Source organism: Zalophus californianus, chromosome 2 (genome assembly GCF_009762305.2).
Source record: "Zalophus californianus isolate mZalCal1 chromosome 2, mZalCal1.pri.v2, whole genome shotgun sequence".
NCBI lineage: Eukaryota > Metazoa > Chordata > Mammalia > Carnivora > Otariidae > Zalophus > Zalophus californianus.
In genome coordinates, this window is record NC_045596.1 from 67,000,043 (window position 1) to 67,026,608 (window position 26,566).

The 26,566-nt window shown below is 40.9% G+C and overlaps 1 protein-coding gene across 2 annotated transcripts; it reads right to left on the bottom strand.

The window, feature by feature from the left end:
* Positions 1–334: 334 nt before the first annotated feature.
* Positions 335–25,724, bottom strand: PLAC8 (placenta associated 8). 2 transcript variants are annotated; one of them, XM_027599546.2, is made up of 5 exons: positions 25,599–25,724; positions 12,273–12,414; positions 10,071–10,195; positions 4,199–4,314; positions 335–614 (listed from the first exon to the last, which is right to left on the bottom strand). In XM_027599546.2, exons 2-4 carry the CDS (start codon positions 12,382–12,384, stop codon positions 4,210–4,212), a joined length of 342 nt encoding a protein of 113 aa, XP_027455347.1. In that variant the 5' UTR covers positions 12,385–12,414; positions 25,599–25,724; the 3' UTR covers positions 335–614; positions 4,199–4,209. The 2 variants fall into 2 exon arrangements, with proteins under 2 accessions (XP_027455347.1, XP_027455348.1); XM_027599547.2 differs by lacking the exon at positions 25,599–25,724 and adding an exon at positions 23,553–24,150.
* Between the last annotated feature and the right edge of the window lie 842 nt (positions 25,725–26,566).

Sequence of the window (26,566 nt, forward strand, 5' to 3'; positions counted from 1 at the left end):
CCTGATACTTCGTATTGAGAAGAGAAAGAGTATCAACACAACAAACCTGTCAGGTATGCAGCTAGGAAGTAGGGCATATTGTGCTGTTGTTTTGTCAGCATTAATAATCCTTATAGATAATAAGGAGCAAAAGCATTGGCTAAATTAGTATTATAAGTGTCTTATAATAGTTATCTGTAGTCTTTTTTTCTGTCTCCAAGGTCTTAGAGAAAGAGAACTGAGTTGCCATGGGCCAAAATTTCCTGTGAAGAAACCAAATTATCAGAACAAAAGTATGAGACTGACCCTTAAAATTAATGACATAAAGACATTGAGAACAAAAAAGCACGAAAAATCTTGTTAGTAAAATCTTTTATTTTGTTCACATGCCAAGTGTAACACAAAATTCATAAGCCAGAAAATTTAATAATATGAAAGCAAGGAGAAACTAAGCTGGACCATTTAGCAAAACTAAGGGAAAACATTCATTTAAAATACATCAAAATTCCATTTTTTTTTTTTACCCCATCGATTGTACTTAAACAGATCTATCATATTTCAGTTGCAAAACGCAGAGGAAGACTCAAGCTGAAGGGTGTCTGCTAACTTCAGTTGCTTCAATAAGAGCTTTTCACCTATGAGGGACACACAAAGAATAGGTTTGAATTTTCTTAATCTATGTTTTTATTTTGAATAAACTTTAAATTTTAGAATCATTGTAGGTTTACAGAAAAATTGCAAAGAGAGTACAGAGAGTTCCCATATACCCTGCACCAATTTCCCTCAGTTAACATCTTACCAAGGTAGGTTTGTTACAACCAATGAACCAACGTTGATACATCATATTATTAATCAAAGCATACACTTGAGTTCGACTTCTCAGTTTTTACCTAATGTCTTTTTTCTGTTCCGGGATCCCATCCAGGATAGCACATTAGTCATCATGTTTCCATAGGTTCCTCTACACTGTAATTGTTTCTCAAACTTTCCCTGTTTGTGATGACCTTGACAGTTTTGAGACGACTACTGGTCAGGTTTTGCAGAATACCTATCACTGATGAGGTTCCCTTTGGTCACCTGGCTGAAATTGTCTTGTCAGGTTTCTCTACTATAAAGATTTACTCTTTTTTTCCCTTTTTCATACTATACTCTTGGAAAGGACGTCACTGTACAAACCTACTCTTAAGGGGTGGGCAGTTATGCTCCATCTCCTTGAGGGAGGAATACACACATACATTTTTTGGAATTCTTCTGTACTTCTGGAAAATTTGTCTCTTCTCCCCCGTGTGTTTATTTATTTGTTTGTTTGTTTAATCATGTATTTATATAAGTATGGACTCACAGATATTTTATTTTGGTTATAATCTTTTCTAAAAATTTCATTTATAATCTAAAATTACTTTGTTGCTCCAAGTGTTCCAGTGTTCACAATTTGGAGCTTTTTCTGCTGGTTCCTATGTCCCTTTCTTTCAACCTATTTATTTTTTAAAATTTATTTATTTGAGAGAGAGACAGAGAGAGCACCATCGGGGCGGGGGGGTGGGCGGGGAGGGCCCAAGAGAAAGACACAAGCAGACTCCCCACTGAGGGAGGAGAAGTCCGACACCAGGCTGGATCCCAGGACCCTGAGATCATGGCCTGAGCTGAAGTCAGATGCTTAACTGACTGACCCACCCAGGTGCCCCTCAACCTATTTTTAACATAAATCATGTTATTCTTTGATCTTTGCCTCTTGATTCTCGCACTTCAGGTATTTGTATATCTAAAGTTTCACTGTTGATCAATATTGGGTTCAAGGTGATGCACCAGAGTCAGGATCACCAAGGTATTTTACTTCAAACCAATTCAAAGATTCAGTAAGATAATTTCTCTGAGGTTAAAAAAAAATAAGTTCAGATGTCAGGATTCATTATTTATATGTGGATATATATTTTATCCAACTTGTCTCATGTATTTATTTAAATAAACAGGGCTGAACTTGTTCAACTCTTCATCTTTGCTTCTGACTTCATCCTGTCCTGTCTGGCTATATACCACTCTCAGATTTAATTCTTCTAAAGTAATAGCTCTCTTTATGTTACTCCCTTACATAAAGCCTACACTAACTCCCCACTGCTTGCCAAATAAAAGGCCAAATCATTAGCCTAATTTCATTGTATTGCATGCCATGGCCCCAACTCACCTTTAAAGTCTTTCTTTTCTCATTATTTTCCTACTTATATGTTCCTGCCAAGTTGGATGGACCTAAGCTCGTAAAGATGTTTTTCCTTTTTTCTGTCTCTATAGTTTCACTAATGTTGTTGCTGATTAGAAGCAGTATCCATTTCTATTAATTAAAGTCACATCTCGTGTCTGAGATTTTATGTTCGCCCCATCTGATCCATTTCCATCCTTGTTTGCCCTGCTGGGTGTCCTGGAAGTCTGACCTATGGACTACAGCAACACTTTCCTGCCCGCTGCCAACCAGTGGGTTCAAACAGTAGGAAGCCTAGAAGGACGCGGGAAAGTGAGATCAGGGTACCTTTCCTCTTGCCTACTTCCTGTGAGGTTGCCCCAGGCTGCTCCTGTCTTTCTAGTGAGAAGTTACTGGTTTCAGGGCAGCCTTCTCCTTCTCAGAGCTCACTCTTTTGGGATGCTGGTAACTGCTCCCTGAGGCCCAGGGGTGGTTAACAGTTCAACTGTTGCTAGTCTAGGTTGCTCTGAGACCCTCCCTGTCATTTCCCTAGACCTCCCACCCACGCCTGTTTTGTGGGTGGTTTTCATTAAATCTTTGTATTATTACAATTTGAGTGCCATCCATTTCCTGTTGTGACGTTGATAGTCACTTCCTCTTTAGAGTAAAAAACCACTTCCTTCAAGAAACTTTCATTTACACATCTCACAGAATATGATCTGTTCTTCCTCTGAACATAAAATAGCACTTGGTCTAAAGGCATTAGTCAGACCCAACGTTTTATTTAAAGGCTGCCTAATCTTCTCTTTTAGAGTATAAAGTCTCTAACAACAAGAGGGCCAGCTTATTTATTTTTGCTCCCCACAGCACCTAGCATTGTCCTGCATAGGACTGGGTACTTGATACATTATTTGCTAAATAAATGACATTTTAAAATATATCCTCCACAAGTTATATTTGTTAACCTATGCAGGGTTCTCATTCACTTGAAAAAGGAAGTGGCATATTACAAAGAATGGAAAAATTAATGCTTCCTTCCCATACTCAGGATAAATTCTATAGGAGACTGACAAAATCATGTTTATTTCTGCTTAATAGCTAATTCTGAGAATACTGGAAAAATTAGTTGGAAATGATTTGATTGATTTTCAGAAGTTCAGATTCTATATAACATTTCCAAATATTCTATATCTACCACTTTCAGAGTTCATTTTTTTCAATAGGATCTTCCTGTATAATCTTCCCTCATTCTTGATAGATGCTTTATGCTGCAATCAATTCAAATGTTACATAACATATAATTTTCATTTGCTCTACTATTTATAGTTATTTGCCAATTTCTTTTGTCGATTTGATTGTCTTAGTAGGGGGCATGTTTTCTACTTCTTTTGTATCTCACCACACTCTGCATTTTACAAGTGGTAAGTGCCTTATTAATGGATAAAGAGAATTCTGGAAGTCTAGAAAAATCACCATCCCTTTATTTACTAAAATATGGTTTCAAATTATAAAGCTAATTGTTGTAGACTGAATGTCTGTGCCCCCTGCAAAACTCGTATGTTGAAACCCTAACCCCCACTGTGAGGGTATAAGGAGGTAGAGCCTTTGGGATATAATTAGGTTTGAAATAAGGTCATGAAGATGAGCCCCCCACCATGGGATTGCTGTTTTCATAAGAGAGACCTGAGTTTACTCTCTCTCCACCATTTGAAGACACAGTGAAATGGTAGCCATCTGTAATCTAGGAAGGAGAGCCCTCACAGGAACTGAATTGGCCCACACCTTGATCTTGACCTTCCCAGTCTTCATAACTGTGAGAAACAAATTCTTACTGTGTAAGCCACCCAGGCTATGGTAAATTGTTACGGCGGCCCAAGTAACGTAATGCAGCTATCTTCTTCATAAGAAGAAACCAAAATCAATCTTTACATTAAGACAACATTTGAGAGACTTAAGGAGTTGTTATTTTAAATTATTACTCAAAATAATGCATAATTTACAAAGCCCTTATTATGTTTCAAACAAAACCCAGATTCTGGGACCTACCGTTAGTTTTTTTAGAAAGTACGCATGGCTCTCCTTCTGTTGATGTCTCTCTTGATTTGGCAAAGAGAACAGTGAGGACAGCAAAGCGTCACCATATAGTCATCACAAATGGATCCCTGTTTGAAAGTATAAAAGAAATAGAAATTTAAAATCCACCTGTTTGGAAAGTAAGACTTATGGATTTTTAAGACACGTGGAAGAGAAGCAGAAGGAACTGATCCGTTGAATTCAGAGTTTGGATGGATACATTTAGGAAAATGTTAACTGATTTTTCCATATAACTCCTCTTTTTATGACATTAAATGTTTTCCTGTACTTTGTAATATTGAATATGGAAGATACCAATCAACCAAGCTGTCAGTATGAGGGAAAAACAAAGAGTTTCAGAAAGTAAAACCTCAAAATTCTTTTCTTCTGCACCACTTCCCTGTCTCAGGAAGCTATTAGAGGATATCTCCACCCGCAATGAGGGAGGAAACCAAGAAGGAGGAAGATGTGGAATATAAGAAACAGGAACCTAACACAGGAGAGACGCTAATGGAATCTCCAGGGTGATGGTGAAGGAGATCCCAGGGTAAGAGAGTTAGGCACCGCAAATGAAGAGCAGTTAGTTCCAAGGGTAGTTGTAGGTCAGGGAGTGATTTCTTTGACAAGATAAAAATGGTAGAATGTCTGATATGTTGAATATGTTGGAAAGAGACTTAGAAAACTGGGAGAGTTTGGGGGTTAAAGTAAGTGGAAAATGACTCGTCAGAGAGTGGAAAATTACTAATTAAAACGCCAAGAATTATTAAGACCAGGAAAAACAAAGTCTGGTGGAAAAAGCAATCATAGTTCACTACATGACTCAACTCGGAAGAGCAAACATAGGTCTCATAACGTAAGTAGCAAATATGGATTTAACCCAAATTACATATACTTATTTTGGAAGAAGTGGGGTGGGGAGAGGGTGCATGTTTGTGGCAGGGAAGGAGAACAAAACAGAACTAAATTCTCATCGTTTATAGTGGGAGGTCTATAGACAATGCCCCAAATGGAAAACTCAAAAAGTAGCCATACAAGTCTATGATTTGGAGATAGGGAGGAAAATACCTACAGAGCTCTGGGGGGAGATGGTAGGAGAGAGAAGTTTGTGGACTACTACTTTTCTTAACAATAATTAGATAATCTAAAATTAAGCTATGTGCTTGCAGAGCTTTGGTAAATAAATCAAAGCTATACTAGAAAACAGGAATGGGGTCATTTAGTGGGCCAGGAATTTTGAACAGTTTTTTGGAAATCGGGAGCAAATGGGATTACACTGATGGAGAAAGTAGAACAGAGCTAGGGATGCAGAAACCTCTAACAGGGTCATGGGCAGGGCATTTGATAAATCCCGAACTTAAAAACCTGAAACTCAGAAAGGACGAACAGGCTGGGAAATGGAAGGCAGGAGGTTCACTGAAGACTGCCTGAGCAGCTGGGCCAGCCCCACATTGCCAAGCTGTGGCTTTGCCCCAGGATACAGCAGGCAGGTGAATTTAACAGAGGACCCTGGGGTGGGCTTTGGGGTCCTAGGAGAGGACGGGGCTAGGTGGGGGCAGTTCTTCACCTATCTTCTAAGAGATGAGACTCCCTAAGACTTAACACAGACATACTGGAAGAAAGAATAAAGGGTAAAGACATTTTGGCCCAGCAGAGAAATCTAAATTGCTCTCACTCATGAGATAGCCAAATTGTTTTATGTTTGGTGTTCACTGATTATTTTATTTTATTTATTTGAGAGAGAGAGAGCTCAAGCAGGGGGAGTGGCAGGCAGAGGGAGAGAAGAAGCAGGCTTCCCACTGAGCTGGGAGCCTGATGTGGGGCTCGATCCCAGGACCCTGAGATCATGACCTGAGCCGAAGGCAGCCGCTTAACCAACTGAGCCACCCAGGCATCCCCATACACCCCCCTGCTTTTTTTTTTTTTTTAACTTCTTTTCTTCTTGTTGTTGCATAGGTCTTGCCTGATTGCTTTTATTCCCTAGAGATGTCCCACAACAAATTTTTTTTAAAGATTTTACTTATTTATTCATGAGAGACAGAGGAGGAGAGAGAGAGAGAGGGAGGGAGAGAGAGAGAGAAGCAGAGGGAGAAGCAGGCTCCCAAGGAGCAGGGAGCCCAATGCGGGACTCGATCCCAGGACCCTGGGATCACGACCTGAGCCGAAGGCAGACGCTTAACCATCTGAGCCACCCAGGCGCCCCCACAACAAATTTTTATCCAATTAGTGAGGACCCTCCATTTTTACCCACAATTTAAAATCCTATTCATCTTGAGATTCATTCAGGTTTTTGTGTGTATCAGTAATTCATTCCTTTTTATTACTGAGTAGTATTCCATTTTATGGATATATCACACTTCGTTTATCCATTCACCTGCTGGCAGACATCTGGATTGTTTTTAGTTTGGGGCTGTTACAAGCAAAACCGCTCTGAACATTTGAAACAAGTCTTGGTATGGATATATTTCTTTGGGCAAATATCTAGGAGTAGAATGGCTGGGTCAAATGGTAGATGCATTTAACTTTTTAAGAAACTGCATTTTACATTCCCACCAGCATTGCATGAGAGTTTCGGTTCCTCCATATCTGGCAACACTTGGTGTGGTTTAGTCTGATTAATTTTAGCCATTCCAATAGTTGAATAGTGGTATCTTATTGCGGTTTTCATTTGCATTTCTCTAATAATGACTAATGATGTTGAACATCTTTTTATGTGCTTATTTGCCATCTAATTATTTTCCTTTCCCCCTAATTTATTGTGTTAAGAACACTTAACAATTTGGATGGATCTCAAAATAATTATACTGATTAAAAGAAGCTAGATAAAGGAATACAGACTGGACAGTTCTGTTATATAAAACTGCAGAAAATGCAAACTATAGTGACAGAAAACATTAGTTGGGGAAGTAAGGAGGGGAAAGAGGGAAGAATTACAAATGGGCGTGAGTAACTTTTGGAGGTGATGAATATGTTCACTATCTTGACTGTGAGGTTAGTTTCATGGGTATATATCCCGGGTATATAGCTTATCAAATTATACACTAAATATATACCGCTTATTGTAAGTCAATTATATATCAATAAAGTTTTTTTAAAAAGTGGAAAAAATTGTATTTGTCAATCTCATACAAAATAAGGTCTTTAGAATGCCTTATTTCTTCCTCTGCCCTCCAACCTTTTAAATTTTGTTAAAACCAAGTGAAGTTTTACTTTCAGACTGTTATTCATTTTTCAAATACCTGAAAAGCATTTAGAAAAACTGATTATGGACTAGATCTTTAAAAAACTTGATAACTTTCATGTTAAACAATATAGCCACATTTTTTTTTATTTTTTAAAAGATTTTATTTATTTATTTGTCAGAGAAAGAGAGAGAGCAAGAACACAAGCAAGGGGAGCCACAGGCAGAGGGAGAAGCAGGCTTCCCACTGAGCAGGGAGCCCAATGCGGGACTCAATCCCAGGACCCTGGGATCATGACCTGAGCCGAAGGCAGACGCTTAACCAACTGAGCCACCCAGGTGTTCCAATATAGCACAATTAAATAAAGAGCTCCCACAAATCAATAAGAAAAGGCAAACAACCCAGTAAAACAATGAACAAAGTATATGTATGGATAATTTATAGAAGCCATGCAAAGGGACGAAATAGTTTTTCTATTTTAATTTTAATTTTTAACTTTTTAATTTTTATTTTTTTTAAAGATTTTATTTTATTTATTTGACCGAGAGAGACACAGCGAGAGAGGGAACGCAAGCAGGAGGGAGTGAGAGAGGGAGAAGCAGGCTTCCCGTGGAGCAGGGAGCCCGACGCCGGGCTCGATCCCAGGACCCCGGGACCATGACCCGAGCCGAAGGCAGACGCTTAACAACTGAGCCAGCCAGGAGCCCCTAGTTTTTTTTTTTTTTTTTTTTAAGATTTTATTTCTTTGCCAGAGAGAGAGAGCACAAGCAGAGGGAGTGGCAGGCAGAGGGAGAGGGAGAAGCAGGCTTCCCGCTGAGCAGGGAGCCCAATGCAGGATTTGATCCCAGGACCCCGGGACCATGACCTGAGCCGAAGGCAGCCACTTAACTGACTGAGCCACTTAGGCGCCCCAGGGACAAAATAGTTTTAAAAAGTTGTTTGATCTTAACTAATAAAACTTAAACTAAAGCAACAATCAAATATCATTTTGCCTCTCCGGCAACATAAAAAATTACCCAATATGGGACACACATATAATGTTAATGGATTATAAATTGATATAATCCTTTTGGAGGGGTATTTAATGGTATCTTTCAAATTTTGAATGTGCATACGTTGCGATCTATCACTCAATCTCGGACACTATTGTACAAAATTACCAGTGCATATACAGAATTATATGTCCTAACAACTACTTAATCTACAATACTATTTAACCTTTCATCAGTAAGGAAGTGGTTAAGTAAATTATCTGTATGGTGGACTACTACGAACACATTAAAAAAGATCTGTATTGCAGACACAAAAGGGGTCTACCAAATGTCACGTGGGAAAAAAAGTTGTAGTATAGTATGATCCCATTTTAAAAGATAAACACAAATCAAAAGAGCCCTGCAAACCTCCAGCCCCATATGTCTATATCCATAGCTCTAGCTCCATCTAATCTATATCTGTATACCTTATAAGCATAGAAAAAACCTGAAAGAGTGCATACCAAATTATTAATAGAGTTTGTAGCTGAGTAGTGGAACTGTGTGTAAAGGGGTGAGATTTTCACTTTTTACTTTCCATAATTCTGTGTTTGAATTTGTCATAAAATTAGGTATATAGCATGTATTATTTTTGTCATTAAAGAACTAAGAAATATCTTTAAATGAAAAAAATAATTTCAGTGGAATAAAATAAGTTCCTAATATATTCTGCCTATTTATTTGTTCCCTGTGGTGCTTGATTTTATGTGCCAACTTAGCTAGGCCACGGTACCCATATATTCTAGATGTTTCTTTGAAGACTCTTTAGATGAGAGTAACATTTAAATCAGTGGATGATGAGCGATTTACCCTGTAGTGTGGGTAAGCTTCATCCAATCCATTGAAGGTCTTAATAGGAAAAGATGGACTTCCCCAGAGCAAGAAGAAATTCTGCTGGCAGGCTGCCTTCAGACCCGAGCGGCAACTCTTCCTAGCCTGCCAGCCTACTCTGCATTTTTGGACTTGCCAACGCTCACAATCACATGAACCTATTCCCTAAAGTCTCTCTTTAGATGGGTCTATATTTATCTCTGTCTGTGTCATCTATATCTCTTTTTGGTTGTGTTTCCCTGGCAAGTCCTACACTTGATCTTAGCCAAAAGGCCGAGAAGTGATTTTCCCTGGCAAGTCCTGACGGACACAAGCTCCTGTCACATGAGGTGCAGCTTGTGACGTATCGGAATGTGCGTTCATGGAAAGACAGGGTTGAATATTGACAACTTCTACTTCTAGTGCATGTTTTTGGGTGAGTCACTCCACCCCTTAAAACTTTAAAGTCCTCATCTGTACAATGTGGACCTACTCACTTTACAGGGAGGGTGTGAGGATTCAGTGAGGTGTCCTCTGTCATGTACTTGGGGCATGCTAGATTCTGAATAATCTCCGCCCATTGTATGATACACAGTGCAAATATGAGAGCTGCCTATGTTCTAAGGTCTTTAACAGAAACCTAGAAGGAGGTCACACAACCAAGGGGACCTATTGCTACAGCAACTGAATACAAAGTTGCACATGCTAGGAAAGACCTATCAATCAAATTCAGGTGATGGACACCATCAAATGGTTTGCAGGTTTATAATGATGATTTTGAAAGTGGGGGCATGTCTGAATGATACAGTGTTGTAAGAGACTCACAGGGATGCCATATCGGGTCCGGTAGAGGGTCCTCATTGCGACGGATGTCCCACACAGACAGCATTCATTCATGTCAGCTGCAACTTGACATGCAAGGCACATGAAACAAAATGTGCCACAGAGACCTGGACACATGAAGCCAGAGGCACGAGTTACTCTACTCTGTTCCTGTCACCTTTGGAAGCTAGTTTGCTTTCACAAACAGCAGTCCCAATCATTGGGGCTTTTGCCACACATCTTGCTGCCAAGGCCGTCTGCGATGCTTTTGCTTGGCGTTACATCGGCTTCTCCCTTCTCCCCACCCATCATTTCAGGAATCACCACACCTTGGCAAGTGTGCATCCTTTTGGTAGTCCTGCCTTCCTTCGTCTATTGAATGCCTCACTGAGACCCAGCCATGTCCCAGAGATTGTCCCCAGACCTGATTGCCTCTGTCTAGGAGGGCAGTCAGATAATAAAATGAAAAATTCTGCAACGGAAATCCACTCAAGATGTCAAGAGGTCACCCACAGAAATGAGGCCTCAAAAGGCTCTGGGAAGGATATGCTGCTTGAGTGGAATATTGACAGATGAGTAGAATTTGGCAGGTAGACAAAAGGGAGCCGAGTGTCTCTGAGGTCACTTGGCATGTCTTGGCAATGGCTGGTGTTCATTCAGTGTGGCTAGACTGGACGGGGGTAAAGCTGGAGGGTGAGGCATGTTGGGGACTGGATGACAAAGTGTGAGTGCGTGGAGTTGGTCATGAAAGTTATGAGGAACCATTGAAATATTTTAAGAAGGGAGAATGATTTGGTCAGGGCTGCAATTAAGGAGTCCTGCCATGAAGCAATTAAACTTATATTAAAACTTGTAATTCACTTATTTGAGTGACAATGCAAAGGGCTGGAGGATTAAACTATTCATCTTTAGAGGGTTTTAGTAATGTAGTCAGTCTTAGTATTACCAAGATTTGCAGCTGTTGAACTAATATCTTGAGATGTGTAAGTCATCACCCCAGGTCATCCAGTAAGACAATGAGAGCCAATGAACAAACCCATCGTTCCATTTTCTAGGTAATCTTTTCTCTGTGCTTTTTAATGTACAGTTGACCTTTGGACAATGTGGGGGTTTGGGAGCACCGACCACCTGCGCAGTCAAAAAAATCTGTGTGTAACTCTTGATTCCCCCCCAACGTAAGTACTAATAGCTTACCCTTGACCGGAAGCCTTATTGATAACATAAACAGTTTACTAATCCATGTTTTGTTGTTATATGTATCATATACTGTATTCTCACAATAAAGTAAGCTAGAGAAAAGAAAATGTTAAGAAATGCATAAGGAAGAGAAAATTCTTTTATAGTGCTGGACTGTTAAAAAAAATCTGCATATAAGTGGACCAGTACAGTTCAAACCTATGTTGCTCAGGGGTCAACTTGATTCCAAATTTCAATTTCACTGGTAAGGTTAATTTATTTTCTTTCCTTGTCTCAGAACACTCTGCGGACTTGAGGCAGGCAAATAAACCTCAAAGCAAATTTTTTGTAAGCAGGTTTGTTTGTTTCTTCTTTGGTGTTGAGCACTAAGCTCTTTGGTCCTCTCTGACACCACCATCCCATCCCTGAACTTACTTTCCCCAACTTTATTTGGAGAGATCTCACAAAAAGGAAACAAAGTAGAGTTAGAGATTCTTTTCCTGATGAGAAGCTGACTGCCTTTAGAATTCTTTATTCTCAGCTATATAAAAACCTAAATGTATAAATTTAAATAGCTCTTTGCTGAGTTCATGTTGAAACCATGGATGAATACCATGTCTTGTGTGCCGGGCACAATGTAACTCTAAAGTAATGAGTTTACATATGTAAGAAGAGTCTTTTTTCTTTTTCTTTTTTTAAATCAATGGAAATGTCTCTTTTATTTTAATGTATGGTCTATTTATAATCATTAGGTCAGATCCATTGGTTTTGAGAATCATCAGCTTCGTTAATATCATCTTAATTCCAGGACGTATCTTAGAAGTAAGACTATTGATTGATGTGCTGGAGAAAAATTAGCTATAATCAGCACAAGCCTTTTTTCTTCACTTACTATTCATTGCCTGACATGCCAGGTGCCCTGTAATAGGCAGGGAACCTTTACTACACCATAAGGGAGGAATGAGGGAAAGCTTTGGCCTTTGGTCCTTCACCTCCACGGCAATTATGGGGGCATTTCCCAGCACTTACAGACTCCACAGTCGCTGAAGCAATCACACATGCCTGTCTGCCAGTTGGAGGTTTGGGCCATGGGAACACATCCAGGCTGAGTCACGATGACCACTGGTGACTGAGCTTGCATTTTCGATGCAGGGTCTTCAATGGCCGTGGTCTGAAAAGGAAAAAGTTGGTGTAAGTACACTCCCAGGTTGCTCATGGAAACCTGTTTTGAGGCATTTTGCTTCACAGGCAAGTGGGACAATTTAGATTAAGTTGCTTGCTGATCTTTTTTGTTTTTTTTTTTTTTAGATTTTATTTTTTCATTTGAGAGACAGAGAGAGCACGAGTGGAGGAGAGAGGAAGAGGGAGAGGGAGAAGCAGACTCCCCATTGAGCAGAGCCTGATGCGGGGCTCGATCCCAGGACCCTGAGGTCATGACCTGAGCCGAAGGCAGCCGCCCAACCATCTGAGCCACCCAGGTGCCCCTGTTTGCTGATCTTTGAAGAACATAATTTCTGTCTCTACTTCTCCCAAGACAGAGGTTCCTGGGGAGGGAATTCACTGAACTGGTCAAAGGAACAATGGCTTCTCTTGAAGTAAGGGAGCAAAACCGGGTTATTGATACTGTTTTTAGACAGGTACCTAGTATCCACACAAGACGGGGGAACGAATGACCAACTTGTTATAGTTGTCAGTGGTAGTGAATTGCAGAAAACAGGCTTCTTTAAAATTGCACCATCCTGAGCTTGTGACCACACACACACATTTCCCCTCTTGCTCCTTTTATAAGTTCCCTTTTGTTTTGGATTTATTTCTGATTAGCAGTTGTAAAACAAAAACAAAAACAAAAAATCTCCCCTGTTTTCTGTTTACCCACAAAATAGTCTACTTCACTTCTGCTCACCAAATAGGTGGTAGTTTTTCCCACCCCAAGCAATTCTGCAATACCAGCTGGAGTGTCCTACAATCCAACTCAATTCTGACCCTTGTCTACAGGAGATAACTTCAGATCCCACAGGTTAAGGGCTCAGTCCCGTGAGATTGCTCCTACTTCTCCACTGTGGATGGCAATTACAAGCCCAGGTTGTCACCTGTGCTTCTGACTTACCAGCTATAGACTGAAGGTTCCCATGATCCCTCCTTGGGTTCGATTAATTAGAGTGACTCACAGAACTCCAGAAAACAGTTTAACAGTTTACTTACTAGGTTATTGCTATTTTACAAAGGAAATTAAAGGATTCAAATGAACAGATGATGAGATACATAAGTTCAGAACATGTGGAATTTGGGGTTGCCACCCTGCTGGCTCCCTAACATAAAAGCGCCCTGAACCCCATCCTTTTGGGGCTTTATTGCATTAGGCATCATTGATTAAACCATTGGCCACTGGTAACTGAATTCAATCTTCAGCCCTCCTCTGGCCTTCCTGGAAGTCTGGGAGGTGGGGTTGAAAGTTCCAACCCTCTAATCACAAGGTTGGTTCCCCTGGCAACCAGCCCCATCCTCAAGGGCTTTCCAAAAATCACTTCTTTAGGTTAAACTCCTCGGTAGTTGAGAGGGGCTTGGTATAAATAAAAAGAACACCTTTATCGCTCTTATCAGTTAAGAGATTCCAAAGATTTTAGAAGTTCTGTGCCATGAACAGGGATGAAAACCATACATATATTTCTTATTATAAACCACAATATCACAGCAGTCCTCTCCAATCTTTTTGTATCCAAGTTCTTCACTTCAAATTTACCTGGGGCCCATGTCCCCCTCTCAGTGCTGGCTTGGAGGCCCTTTGGCATATTTTGGGGCAAGTCCTGCTAGTATGTCTCAGCAAAGTGTATTATGAAATCCGTTTTGTGAGGTTAACCCTAATTTCTATCAGGAGAGGCAAGATGGGGTCGTAGAATGTGGATGAGATTTGGAGTGAGAGTTATCTTTGCTCAAATCCTGGTTTCTTAAACTCTGTGATCTTGGACTAGTCACTTACCAGTCCAGTCATTTTAAGTTTCTGATTATTAGTCTGTAACATGAAAGTGGTTTCTGACCTAACCATCTCACATGTTTTTTGAGAGTGTTTTTTTTTTTAAGATTTTATTTATTTGACAAAGAGAGAGAACACAAGCAGGCAGAGTGGCAGACAGAGGGAGAGGGAGAAGCAGACTCTCCGCTGAGCAGGAAGTCCGCCTCGGGGCTTGATCCCAGGACCCTGGGATCACGACCTGAGCCGAAGGCAGACGCTTAACCGACTGAGCCACCCAGATGCCCTATTGAGAGTATTAAATGAGATATAGTCTGGGGATGAGTTTAATGAGCAATAAGGAATCAGATAAATATAAGGGAGAGTGGCTATCATGTACAAAAGTGTAGCAAGGAAATCTGATGAATTCCATATACGTTTGTTGGCAATAATATCAGCTAATAGTCGCTGAGATTCTACTCTATGTCAGACATTGTGCTAGACCCACATTGTCCACTTAATCTTACAATAGCCCAGCCAGGTAGAAACTATTATCTTTATTGAGTTGATAAAGAAATGGACACTCAGAGTTTAAGCAAATTGTGGAATTCAAATCCTCTTCAGGCTCATTCCACAGCCATTTCTTCCCTTTGCCTCTTAGCTTTGGACTCCCACTCCATCACAGCACTTAGTACCATGTGGCATTGCCACTAGTTTGTTGTGATCTCCTTAAGACCTGGAACCCTCTTTTCATATTTATTCTTTTAGCAACAAGCTCAATGTTACGCTCATAAAGGTATTGCCTCATTGAGTTAAGTCCGTAAAATACGCTTGATTTCCTTACAGTGTGCTGGGCTCTGGGATGTAATACATTTCCACTTCAGAATTCAGGACATGTTTTGAAAAGTGCGCGCGCACACACACACACACGCACACACACACACACGCTAAAGTTGAAAATACAGTGCCTTGAGATCCTCAGGCATTGTCATACTATTTGCCTTTTTTATATGATTTTCTGCATAGAGAGAGCAGGTCCAAAAACAGGCAAAGTGCCTCAGTTGTTCCATATCATTTTACACTTTTCTATTTCTCGAATAAGCTGGTTTCTTTACAGATCTCATGGTTTAGTTAACACTTAGCTAGTTTGCTAGGTCCCTTGAACAAGAAGAGAGCACAGTATAGGAGACCAGGAATAATTTTAAAAGCAGGGTAATGTCTTTGATATTTCTCTGCACAACTGAAAGTGTATCATGCAGGAATGGTTCAAACATGTCTAAATCTGCCCAGGCTTCACCATAGCTAATTATAAATCATCCAGGTCCACACTCCCAGACGGTCCCCTGAATCTTGGCAAAGAGTCTCATGAAATAAATGCCCAGTTATTTTGGATGAGGACAAACTAGTTTAAATTTTTTTTTTTTTTAGAAAGCAGGAAAAGCTTAAAAATGTTCCCTTAACTATTTGTTTCTGTTGAACATCCTCACTATCAGAAAGTAGCTCTAGGAGGCACTTGGGTGGCTCAGTTGGTTAAGCGTCTGCCTTCGGCTCAGGTCATGATCCCAGGGTCCTGGAATCAAGCCCCCCGTCAGGCTCCCTGCTCAGTGGGGAGTCTGCTTCTTCCTTGCCCTCTGCTTGCCGCTCTGCCTACTTGTGCTCTCTATCTCTGTCAAATAAATAAACAAAATCTTAAAAAAAAAAAAAAAAGAAAGTAGCTCTAGGTATTTCCCTTCCCATTAGTGGGTATAGTATGCAAACACCGCACATTTTTAAAGTTTTAACAAAATGATTATAAGTATCTCAGAGTACAAAATTTGCAATTATTTATTTATTTTATTTTTTTAAAGCTTATTTATTTATTTTATATATAGAGAGAAAGAGTACATGAGCAGTGGGAGGGGCAAAGGGAGAGAAAAAGAATCCTCAAGCCGACTCCCAGCTGAGCAAGGAGCCCGGTGTGGGGCTTGAACAGAGGACCCCAGGATCATGACCTGAGTGGAAATCAAGAGTTGGCTGCCCAACCGACTGAGCTACCCAGGTGCCCCTACATTGAGTATTTAAAGAAGACTCTAAAATGAGAGACAGTTAAAAGCCCCAAGGTTGAGAAAATAGTAAAAAGGCAGGAACAGATAGATAATTCACTAAAAAAAGATACAAAAATGACCCTTAAAAGATATATATCAGAAAGATGGTCAAATTCACTCAAAGTTAAAGAAATGCAAGTTAAATACCTGTCAGATTGGCAAAAATTAAAAAGCATGCAATGCATTCTTTGGGCGAGGCTTTGAAGAAACAGGCACTCAAGTTTTGCTGGTGACAATACACCATTTTGGAAGGAACTTTGACAATAGCTAACATAATTACATATGCACTTACCATTTGATCCAGTAATCTCACTTCTAGAAATTATCCTGAAGATATATCTCTAACAATGTAAAAATATATATGCCTGAGGTTATTCATATATATGGGAGAGTGGTTGAATGAACTATGGTACTGTTAGAAACAAGACAGCAGGCCTGAAATGGAGCCACTTATGCTAAACCCCATGTCACCACACCAAGACTTAGTTTCAGCCCTCCCAGAAATGGAATCTTAAACCAGTCAGTCAGGAATTGCCTAATCTGCACTTGTTAGGTAATCTGCCAAATAGACCCCACTAACCCCTAAAGAAAAGTGACCTTGCCATAACAATTTATTTGCTTTTTTGTATAGTATAAGTGCCTTGTTCCTGCTCCCTTCTGTCTATAAAAGTCTTTCACTTTGTACAGCTCCTCAGAGCTCCTTTCTATCTGTTAGAAAATTGGGTGCTGCCTGATTCATAATCATTGAATAAAGCCAATAAGATCTTTAAATTTTACTCAGTTGAATTTTGTTTTTTAACAGTACATCCATACAACAGAGCATTATGCAGCTATCAAAAGAAAAGAATGAGGAAAATCTCTATAAACTGATATAGAATGATTTCCAGGGTATACTAAGTGAAAAAAGCCATGGACAAAAGAGTATGTGTGTCTGATATCCTTCATGTGAGAAATAAAGGGATATAAGAAAACATACATATACAATAAGAATTACGGAAAGAATAAACCAGAGATGAATAAATGTGTTATGTTCAGAGTAAGTGGGGTGAAAAGAATGGGACAATGGAAATGGAATGGTAGGGATGGGCTGACAGCTCAAGTGTGCCTTTTTGTATGGCTCTTCCTCTAAATCATGCTAATACGTCACACGGTAAGTCAACACGCAAATGGACAATGAAAGTCAACCAGAATGTGGAAGGAACCCCATAGGCAATATAAACAGTGACACATTAACCTAACTGTCTTACAATTAGTATTAGGAACACGCTGAAGTGAGGAAGAGAAAGGTCACCATAATAACTTCAGAAAGCAGTGTTTTGACGATGTAATGTAAGGTCAAAGACAAAAAGAACAAATATTATACCTTAGTTAGTAAACTTGTTTTTCACAAGAGTATGGGTTAGCAATTCTGAAACTTCTTTATATATATACACGTGCTAGGCTTGAACAAATAAATATATTGTGGATAATGAGACTGAGGTTTTTTTTACTGTCGGAGAAGGAAATTACAAATGAGGAAAGGAGGAAGGCTGGCGTGAACCCTGTGCTGTTGGACTGGAATCAGAGGTACAGACTCATGATTATTTATGCACACACACACACACACACAGTTATGTGTGATACATAAAATATTTCCTAGCTCTGCCCATTCAGAGGACCTAGAAGCAACAAAAGCCCAGTATCACTGTATACACCTTGTGCGCAAATCTTGGTTTTGAAATGCCATTTTCCAATAAAAGGGAGCCAGAGTTCATTGGAGAAATGGCTGATTCCAGGGCTGGGGCAGGGAAAGTACAAGAGAGGCCTGGAACCTCTTGTTTCAGGACCAAAAGGTCAAAAAGGGCTCAAGAATGGATTAGAGACATGACCTCAGAGCCCATCTGACGGCTCTTGCAGTGGCCAAACCAGGACAATTTGAGCAACAAAATACTGTTAATAATGGGTTATAACTCATAACCCAATGTAACTATCCATAATTCCATACTGATGTAAATAAAATAACAAATTTTAAAATGAGGGGAAAGGTATAATGCTTTTTTATGATAGAATTCCCATTAATGAATGTACAAGGAATGATGGAGATAAAAGATCACCATTTGGCAAACACCACAGTGATAATTTTTTTTAAAAAGATTTTATTGATATATTTTGAGGGGGGAGGGGCAGAGGCAGAGAGAATCACAAGCAGACTCCACGCCAAGCATGGAGCCCGACGAAGGGCTTGATCTCATGACCCTGAGATCATGACCCGAGCAGAAATCAAGAATAGGACGCTCAACTGACTGAGCCACCCAGGCACCACCACAGTGATATTTGTTGAAGGCAAGGCTTATACACGGATGCTCATGTGCTTGTTTATTGTCATGCACTGAAGGACACGACATCACTTCTGTGTTATTTTACCAAAAATACGTACTCAGAATCCACTCATAAGAAAGTATCAGACAAACACAAAGGGAGGAAGATTCTACAATATATCTGGCTGGTAGAAAGTGTCAGGATCATGAAAGATGAATGAAAACAGAGGAAATATTCAAGATGGAAGGAGACGAAGGAGACGTGGTGACCAAATTCAGTATGGGATCCTGAGTTGAATCCTGGAACAGAAAAGGAGCTATCAATGCTCTCCAACCAGAGACCATGAAGAACACAACTACAGTTGAGCAAGTCAGGTGTATTATGTATTATAGCAGGGAAGAAGGCACACCATGGGGACTGTGGGGAATTTCAGTGACAGTATTAGAAAACACTTTTCGGTTGGGTAGATTTGGAGGAGGATCAAGGAAATGGAGGTGGCCCAGAAAGTGGAATACAATTCTATGATTGGGTCTATTAATAGACCCTCTCTACAGGGAGCACTGAGGAGAGCAAGGTTAATCCTGCGAGAGGTGCTGCAGCAATAATCACTCATATTAGCCAGGAAAGGACACTGTTTGGTATGTTGTGGCTTGGATAATGTTTAAAGTTCAAATATATGTCCAAATATGATTATGGAGTGTGAATGTTTTTATCTTGATCCATCATGGTCACAGACTAGCTTTATCTGATGTTGATGCTCTATGAAATTCTTTATGTGTAAGAGAAGAACATCAGGACCTAGTGTGAGCGACAGCATGGATGGACCTTGAGGGCACTGTGCTCGGTGAAATAAGTCAGACAGAGGAAGACAAATGCTGTATGATCTCCCTTGGATGTGGGGTCTAAAACCAACCAACCAACCAACCAACCGAGCAAACCAACCTCACAGATATGGAGAACAGATTGGCGGTTGCAGAGATGAGGGGTGGGGCGCGGGAGAAATGGGTGAAGGTGATCAAAAGGTACAAACTTCCATCTACAAAATAAGTGCTGGGGATGTATTGTACTGCATGGTGATTATAGTCAATACTATTGTATATTTGAAAGTTGTTAAGAGATAAATCTTAGAAGTTCTCATCAAAAAAACTTTGAAACGTGTGGTGATATGTTCATTAGGCTTATTGTGAACATTTCATAATATATACAAATTTCAAATCATTACGTTGTACACCTGAAACTAATATAATGTTAGATGTCAATTATATGTCCAAAAAGACAAAAAAAAAAAAAAAAAAACCCAGTGTGAGAGCCAGGCCAGCAGGTAGCCATACCAATGCTGTGCTAGCAAGACCAGTCCAACTCCCCAGTGCCAAGGACTGCTCTTCTCTTCCCTGAGACATTAGTGGGACAACTAGTAAAATCTGAATAAGATCTGTCAGTTAATTAGTTAATAGTTTATCAACATTAATTTCCTGGTTTCAATATTTACACTATGGTCATGTAATTTACATTAAGAATCAGGAAAGCTGGGTGAAAGGTACACAGGGACACTGTACTTTAAAAAAGTAGCTTTATTGAGATATATTTTACAGGCTGTAAAATTCAGTCATTTAAAATATATACTTGAGCAATTTTAGTATATCCATAGTTGCACAGCCATCACCATAATCTAATTTTAGAAGATTTTTATCACACACTCCTTAAAAAATACCCATAACCATTAGCAGTAACTCCCCACATCCCCTCACCTCCCCAGCTCCAAACAGTCTCTAATCTGTCTCTATTGGTTTGCTTATTCTAGACATTTCACATAAATGGAAACATACAATACAGTAGTCCTCCTCATCTGTGGCTTCAGCTACCCATGGTCAACCGAGCTCTGGAAGCAGAGCATCTTCCTTCTGACATATGGTCAAGTTGCCTAGAGCTGTCACAATGCCTATGTCATTCACCTCACTTTATCATCTCAGGAAGGGTGAGTAGATATAATGACATTTTGAGAGACCATGTTCACATAACTTTTATTACAGTATATTGTCATAATTGTTCTATTTTATTATTGTTGTTGTTAATCTCTTACTATGCCTAATTTGTAAATCTGACAATACAGGAGAGGCTAACCATCGTGGATGTCAAAGAAAACAATGTGAAGGAGTGCTGTAGTAAGTGAACGCAAAATCAGTGGGGGCTGCCTTGTTTGTGGGTATCTACGTGGGGAGGGGGTGTCTATCTTGAGGTGATGGAATTCAGTGAACTTGCAGCTGGCTGTGCTCGGGCTCCCTTCCAGGGAGGAGGTCAAGCTGCCAAACCCTCCCTGCCCAGCCTCTGCCCTACCAGGAAAAGCAGAGGCTGGGCAAGGGAGGGTTTGGCAGCTTGGTTCCTCCTGACACCGACCCCCTCCCTTCTCGGCCGCCTTGACCTGCCCGGAAGGGAGCCCGAGCACAGCCAGCTGCAAGTTCACTGAATTCCATCACCTCAAGATAGACACCCCCCAGTTGCGGCCCACGGCGGAAGCGGCCTTCCCGGATGCGAGGGCAGGCGGGCTTCAGCACCGCCGCCTGGAGGGTGGGGTGGGTTTCTCACGCGGTCTCACCCCTCGCCACCAAGGATGGTGATTGCCAGCCGCAGCTGGGCGCTGAAGGTGTTTTCCACCGGGTACCCACGTTCTCCCTCCCGCTACCGTTGGTTATGTTCCCGGCTGTGTCCCCTTGCCGGGACCAGACCCGGGTGCCTCCGAATTGTCCAGGGTGACCCGCACACAGCCCAGGGGTAGGGTCGACCGCAGTCCGGGGTCGGCCGCTCTAAGCGTCTGCCCACGGGGCCGCGAGGCTGGGACCCGCCGCTCCCTCCGGCTGGACTCGGCAGGACGCACTGGCCGAAGCGCGCGCGGCGGGGTGGACGCGCCAGGACTAGATAGCGGCTGGGCACTCGCTGAGCGGCAGGACCCAGCGTCAGGAGCAGGGAGCCGGGGTTTGGGACAGGTCCGCCAGCGGTGTCCCGCGCTGGCAGCCGGCCGCTCCCCTCCTCCGCCGCAGCCACCCAGTCTCACCAGGCATTTACATAAACTTAGCAAAGTTTTCATCAGCTGCCCTGGGCTGACCAGCTTACTTCTGATCAGGAAGTAAGACAGAGAAACTAACACATCTCACTGATTCTTAACACCTGTTAGGTGCGGCCCTAGATTCTACTTTTGGTGCACATGCCCGGTTTTTATCTTAATAGGCAGCAACCACAGCTCTCCGAACAAATTCGTTCTGTCAATCCCATGAAAAAGGAAGTAAAGAAATTTCAATTATTTCTTTTCTCGTGCTCACCCCTTTCACAATAATTAGCTTCACTTTGGGAAAAGTAAGCCTCCAGTCTGGAATAGAAGCTCCGCAAGGGCAGGGAATTCTGTGGTCTATGTTCGCTGATGTATCTCGAAAGTTTAGTACAGGGCCTGGCACACAGTCGGTGCCTACTGACGTTCCCTTATGCCCGCGTTCTCTTATTCCCGTCTTGCGGAGGCAATGCATGACGCCAGTCAGGGTGCTGTACACCCGACGCCCGTTAGTGTCCACTGAAGCAATGGCCTTCTTCACAGGACCCTTTCAGACTAGCAGAGTACTAGGACCCAGTTTTTCCCTGTATCCCAATGATAGAAGCCGTATTTTTGGGTGATAGCTTCCTACATTTAGGGCCTGGGAAGAAGAGGCCATTTTGCAGGAAATACTAAAAAAAATTCCACGTTTTCTTTTGCATTTCCTTTTAACGATCAGATATTAGGAAAAGAATTTGAAAGGCTATTTGTATATTGTCTAAACAATTACAATTAACACATTTCTTTTTATCAACACAGGAAACATCCATTTTGGAAACAATAAATCCACAGTGATTAAAAAAAATTGTAAAGGGTTACGCTGATTATCCTATAGCTGCTTATATTTTTTTCCAGGCTAGCCGATGCCAGGCACACAACTGGCCTTCAATAAATACCATCTGAATGAATAGATTATTTCCACAATATCTCTCAGAGGAAAAACATGTTCATGTAATTAGCTTATCTTTCTTCATTTTTTAAAAAGAAATTTATATTTTTAAAGACTTTATTTATTTAGAGAGAGAGTGAGCGCGAGTGCGGGGAGGGGCAGAGAGAGAGGGAGAGAGAGAATCTTAAGCAGCCTCCATGCCCAGCGCAGAGCCGGATCCATCTCAAGACCCTGAGATCGTGACCTAAGCCGAAATCAAGAGTTGGCGGTTTAACTCACAGAGCCACCCAGGCGCCTGTTTTGCTTATCTTTCAAGAAGTCTGCGCTATGATTTTAAATATAAGAACAATTTGAAGATTTTCAGAATAAAAACTTGTCTGCAATTATAGAACTGCCCTTTCCTTCCCCTGACTGTGTTCACTCAGTATATGCTGTGTACTTGTGAATTCAAACTGGTTGCTGTTAGCCCTGAGAGCAGCGGGAGACCCAAACATTCTTGGAGGGCCTTTGGAGTCCAGTCTGAATATTCATTTTGTAGCAAGCAGCTTCATCCAAAATATTCCTACGCTGACGGCCGCTTCGTTTGTACAGAAATTTACTCTCTCAGTTTTAGTGACTTAAACAGTCTTCAGCCCAACAGTCAGTTTTAGGTTTCTGTTTCTTTCACTACTTTTAATTTCCCTCTTTTGAAGATGGAAATTGTGGGAACCCAGGTGCTTCCGTGGACCTTTTAGTACGCGTAACTGAGCAGAGAGGGTGCGCCTCAAGAGATTTCTCTTGTTATTGGAAGGAAGTCATCTCTAATGAAGGTTGCCTGCAAGAGCCGGGAAGGCTGCTCTGTCCAGCCCAGCCCAGAAGAGCAGCGCTGGAGGGAACCAGGGTCCCACACTTTCATCTGAACAATTTAGCTTATTTGGAAAGGGTTTTTGTAAACTCCCACATGAGATTTCTTACTCCAGGAAATACCTCCTTGATAGTCATAAAACCGAGAGGAGAAAGCAAATACACTCACCGGCAGCTCAACTGTCCTGAAATCAAAGTCCAGTAGAGACGCTGAGGATTTCGGAGACCTGATCTACAAGCCTGTCTCCCAACCTCAGTGGTCCTCAAGGCTTACTTAGCGTAAAAAACACGTGGAGAGCTTGTTTACGACGTAGATTCCTGGGGCACTATGCTCCAAAATGGTTAATTAGGTGGGCTGGGCTGCAGGATTCTGTCCAGAGCATCCTCAAGGGGATGCTCTGAAGCCAGAAGTGCTGTTGTCCCAAGTAGAGAAAGGTCGCGCTTCCGTGTAGACACAGCTTGGTGAGAATTAGAACAATCGTACCCTTTCTCCAGGGAGATCCAGCCCATGCTGGTGCCTCCAGCTTGCCTGAGGAGCACAGGCTGAACCAGCCCTGCTCCTACCTTTGCTGGCTGCCAGTGCAGAACCCTGCATCCCAGGAGAGCCCAGTGCCAATGGCTTTGCAGAGCACACTTTGTCACCCACGCCCTGGCTTTGTCATTTCTCTTCTGTTACAAACAACTACAGATCTGGTCTAATTCAGCAAACATTTGTTGGGCAGCCAATGTATGTAAAAGCATTGTGTTACATTTGGTAGGGACGAAGCGGATATTCGTAGTTCCCTCTTGAGGCCAGCGGCTCTACCCATCACTAAGTGACAACCTAGCTGTTTTGTTTGCTGCCGTCCTTGTTCCCACAGGAACCGAGAGTGATGGAAAATTCCACTCAGGAAAAAGAAAAAAAAAATGGAGACAGGAGGAACTGAAATGGGAATCTTGGTGCACCAGTTTCAAAGAGAGACTACAACTCCTTCTCCAGAAGGTTCCTTTCACGGAATGGCCTCAATGCTAGGAAACCTTGCAGAATTCTGCTCACATTTTAAACATCCTAATTGCACCAATTAGTGTTAGTTACAATTAACCTTACACCTGTCTCTCCTGCCTTGGAACACCTCACTCTTGAGAACAGCCTGACATCTTATTAATATTAACCGATAGTATTAATGTATTACATTAATGTATTACTATATTACATTATTATTAATCAATCCAGGTACTAAATATATTACTTAGATTTTCCTCTTCTTTCTAGTGTTTACTAATGCTAAATTTTGATTTTTTTTCCCTTTTTCTTTTAAAGATTTATTTATTTATTTGAGAGAGAGAGCATATGAGAGGGGGGAGGGTCTGAGGGAGAAGCAGACTCCCCGCTGAGCAGGGAACCCAATGTGGGCCTCGATCCTGGGACTCCAGGATCATGACCTGAGCTGAAGGCAGTCGCCCAACCAACTGAGTGGCCCAACCAACTGAGCCACCCAGGTGCCCTTTTTTCACTTTTTTAAAAAGATTTTTATTTTTAGGTAATCTCTACACCCAGCATGAGGTTGGAACTTAAAACCCTGAGATCAAGAGTCACACGCTCCACCGACTGAGCCAGCCAGGCACCCCGATTATTTTCACTTTATTTGAAACATTTTCATTTTATGATCTCTCATCTCCTAAGCTATCAAAAGTAAAAATATAATGATAGGTGAGAAGGGTACACCTCTATGCATATAAATGAAGCACCAGAATTTATTTTGTAGCATTCCAGTCTGTTTTCTTACTTTCATACTGAAAATTCAAAGATTCTCATGATTCATTAGCTAAATCCAAAAAATCCCATTTCCTATTTCTAATATTTTACATGGATAGATCAAGTAAAATATTTTCAAAGCACAAAGAAATTAGACCAGCACAAGTAAACATGCGTATGTATTAATATAAGGAATGAAATTAATGATCCAGTTAGTAAACATAATACCTGATGTGTGTTTTCTGCTGGAAACAGTAGTTTATAAAGATTCAAGGCTACACTACTCTGAAAAGCATGGCATCTAACTCATGCTTGGCACATACTTGTTGAATTTGACTGAATTTAAAGCAATTAGGTAAGAAAAGATTGGTCTTTCAGCTGGAAATAAATCAAATACTTAAAAAAAACACAAACCTTTTCTTCCCCCCACTCAGTGCCAAGATAAGCTTTTAAACAATCACTTAATTTCAAAGTACTTACGGTTAAGAAATAGGTTCCAAGGAGGAAGTGTTTAGTGGCTTGGGAAAGTATCTCACTAAAAGAGAAAGATATGTGAAAACAGAGAAGTGAACGTGTTTCTTTTGCAGACGTAGTACAAAGAACAGATTCAGAGGTTTTTATTGGCCAGTATAATTCAGGCAAGAAGGTGTATTGCTGTTATCTTGAACGTCGTAGACAGAACTAGAGGCTATTATGCTAAGCGAAATAAGCCAGTCAGAGAAAGACAAATACCATACAATTTCACTCATATGTGGAATTGAAGAAACAAAACAGATGAACGTAGGGGAAGGGAAGGAAAAAGAAAATAAAGTAGGATGAAAATAGAGAGGGAGGCAAACCATAAGAGAAGCTTAACTCTCGGAAACAGAGGGCTGCTGGAGGGGAGGTGGGTAGAGAAAAGGGGTAACTGGGTGATGGGCAGTAAGGAGGGCAGGTGATGAAATGAGCATTGGGTGTTGTATGCAACTGATAAATCACTGAATCCTACCCCTGAAACTAGTAATACACTGTATGCTAACTAGATTGAATTTAAATAAAGAATTAAAAAAAAAGAAAATGAAAGTATTTCTTGCTAAAAAAAGGTGTGTTCCCTTCTCCTATGTTAAGTACAATCATATATCTTTTTTGGGGGGGAAAGGATTTGATTCATTATATAATTTGGTTTTACGTGCCTGGCAGAGCTTACCAATTTTCAAAACTTACTTTCTCCCTTTAACACAGTAAATAACCTTGATTTAGTGCATATTTATTGCCATCTTTATATTGGGGAGTTTGTAGGTAGTATTTGGGAGAAAACAGGCTATCTGGCATTCCATATGTAATCAGACACTTCTCTGTTCCTCTCTCTTTTTGTCTGCTTCTTTGGATGTCTTTCTTTGTTTTCTCTAACATTGATTAAATGTTATGTGTTAGGCACTGTTTTCATTGCTTTGAACTTACTGAATCCT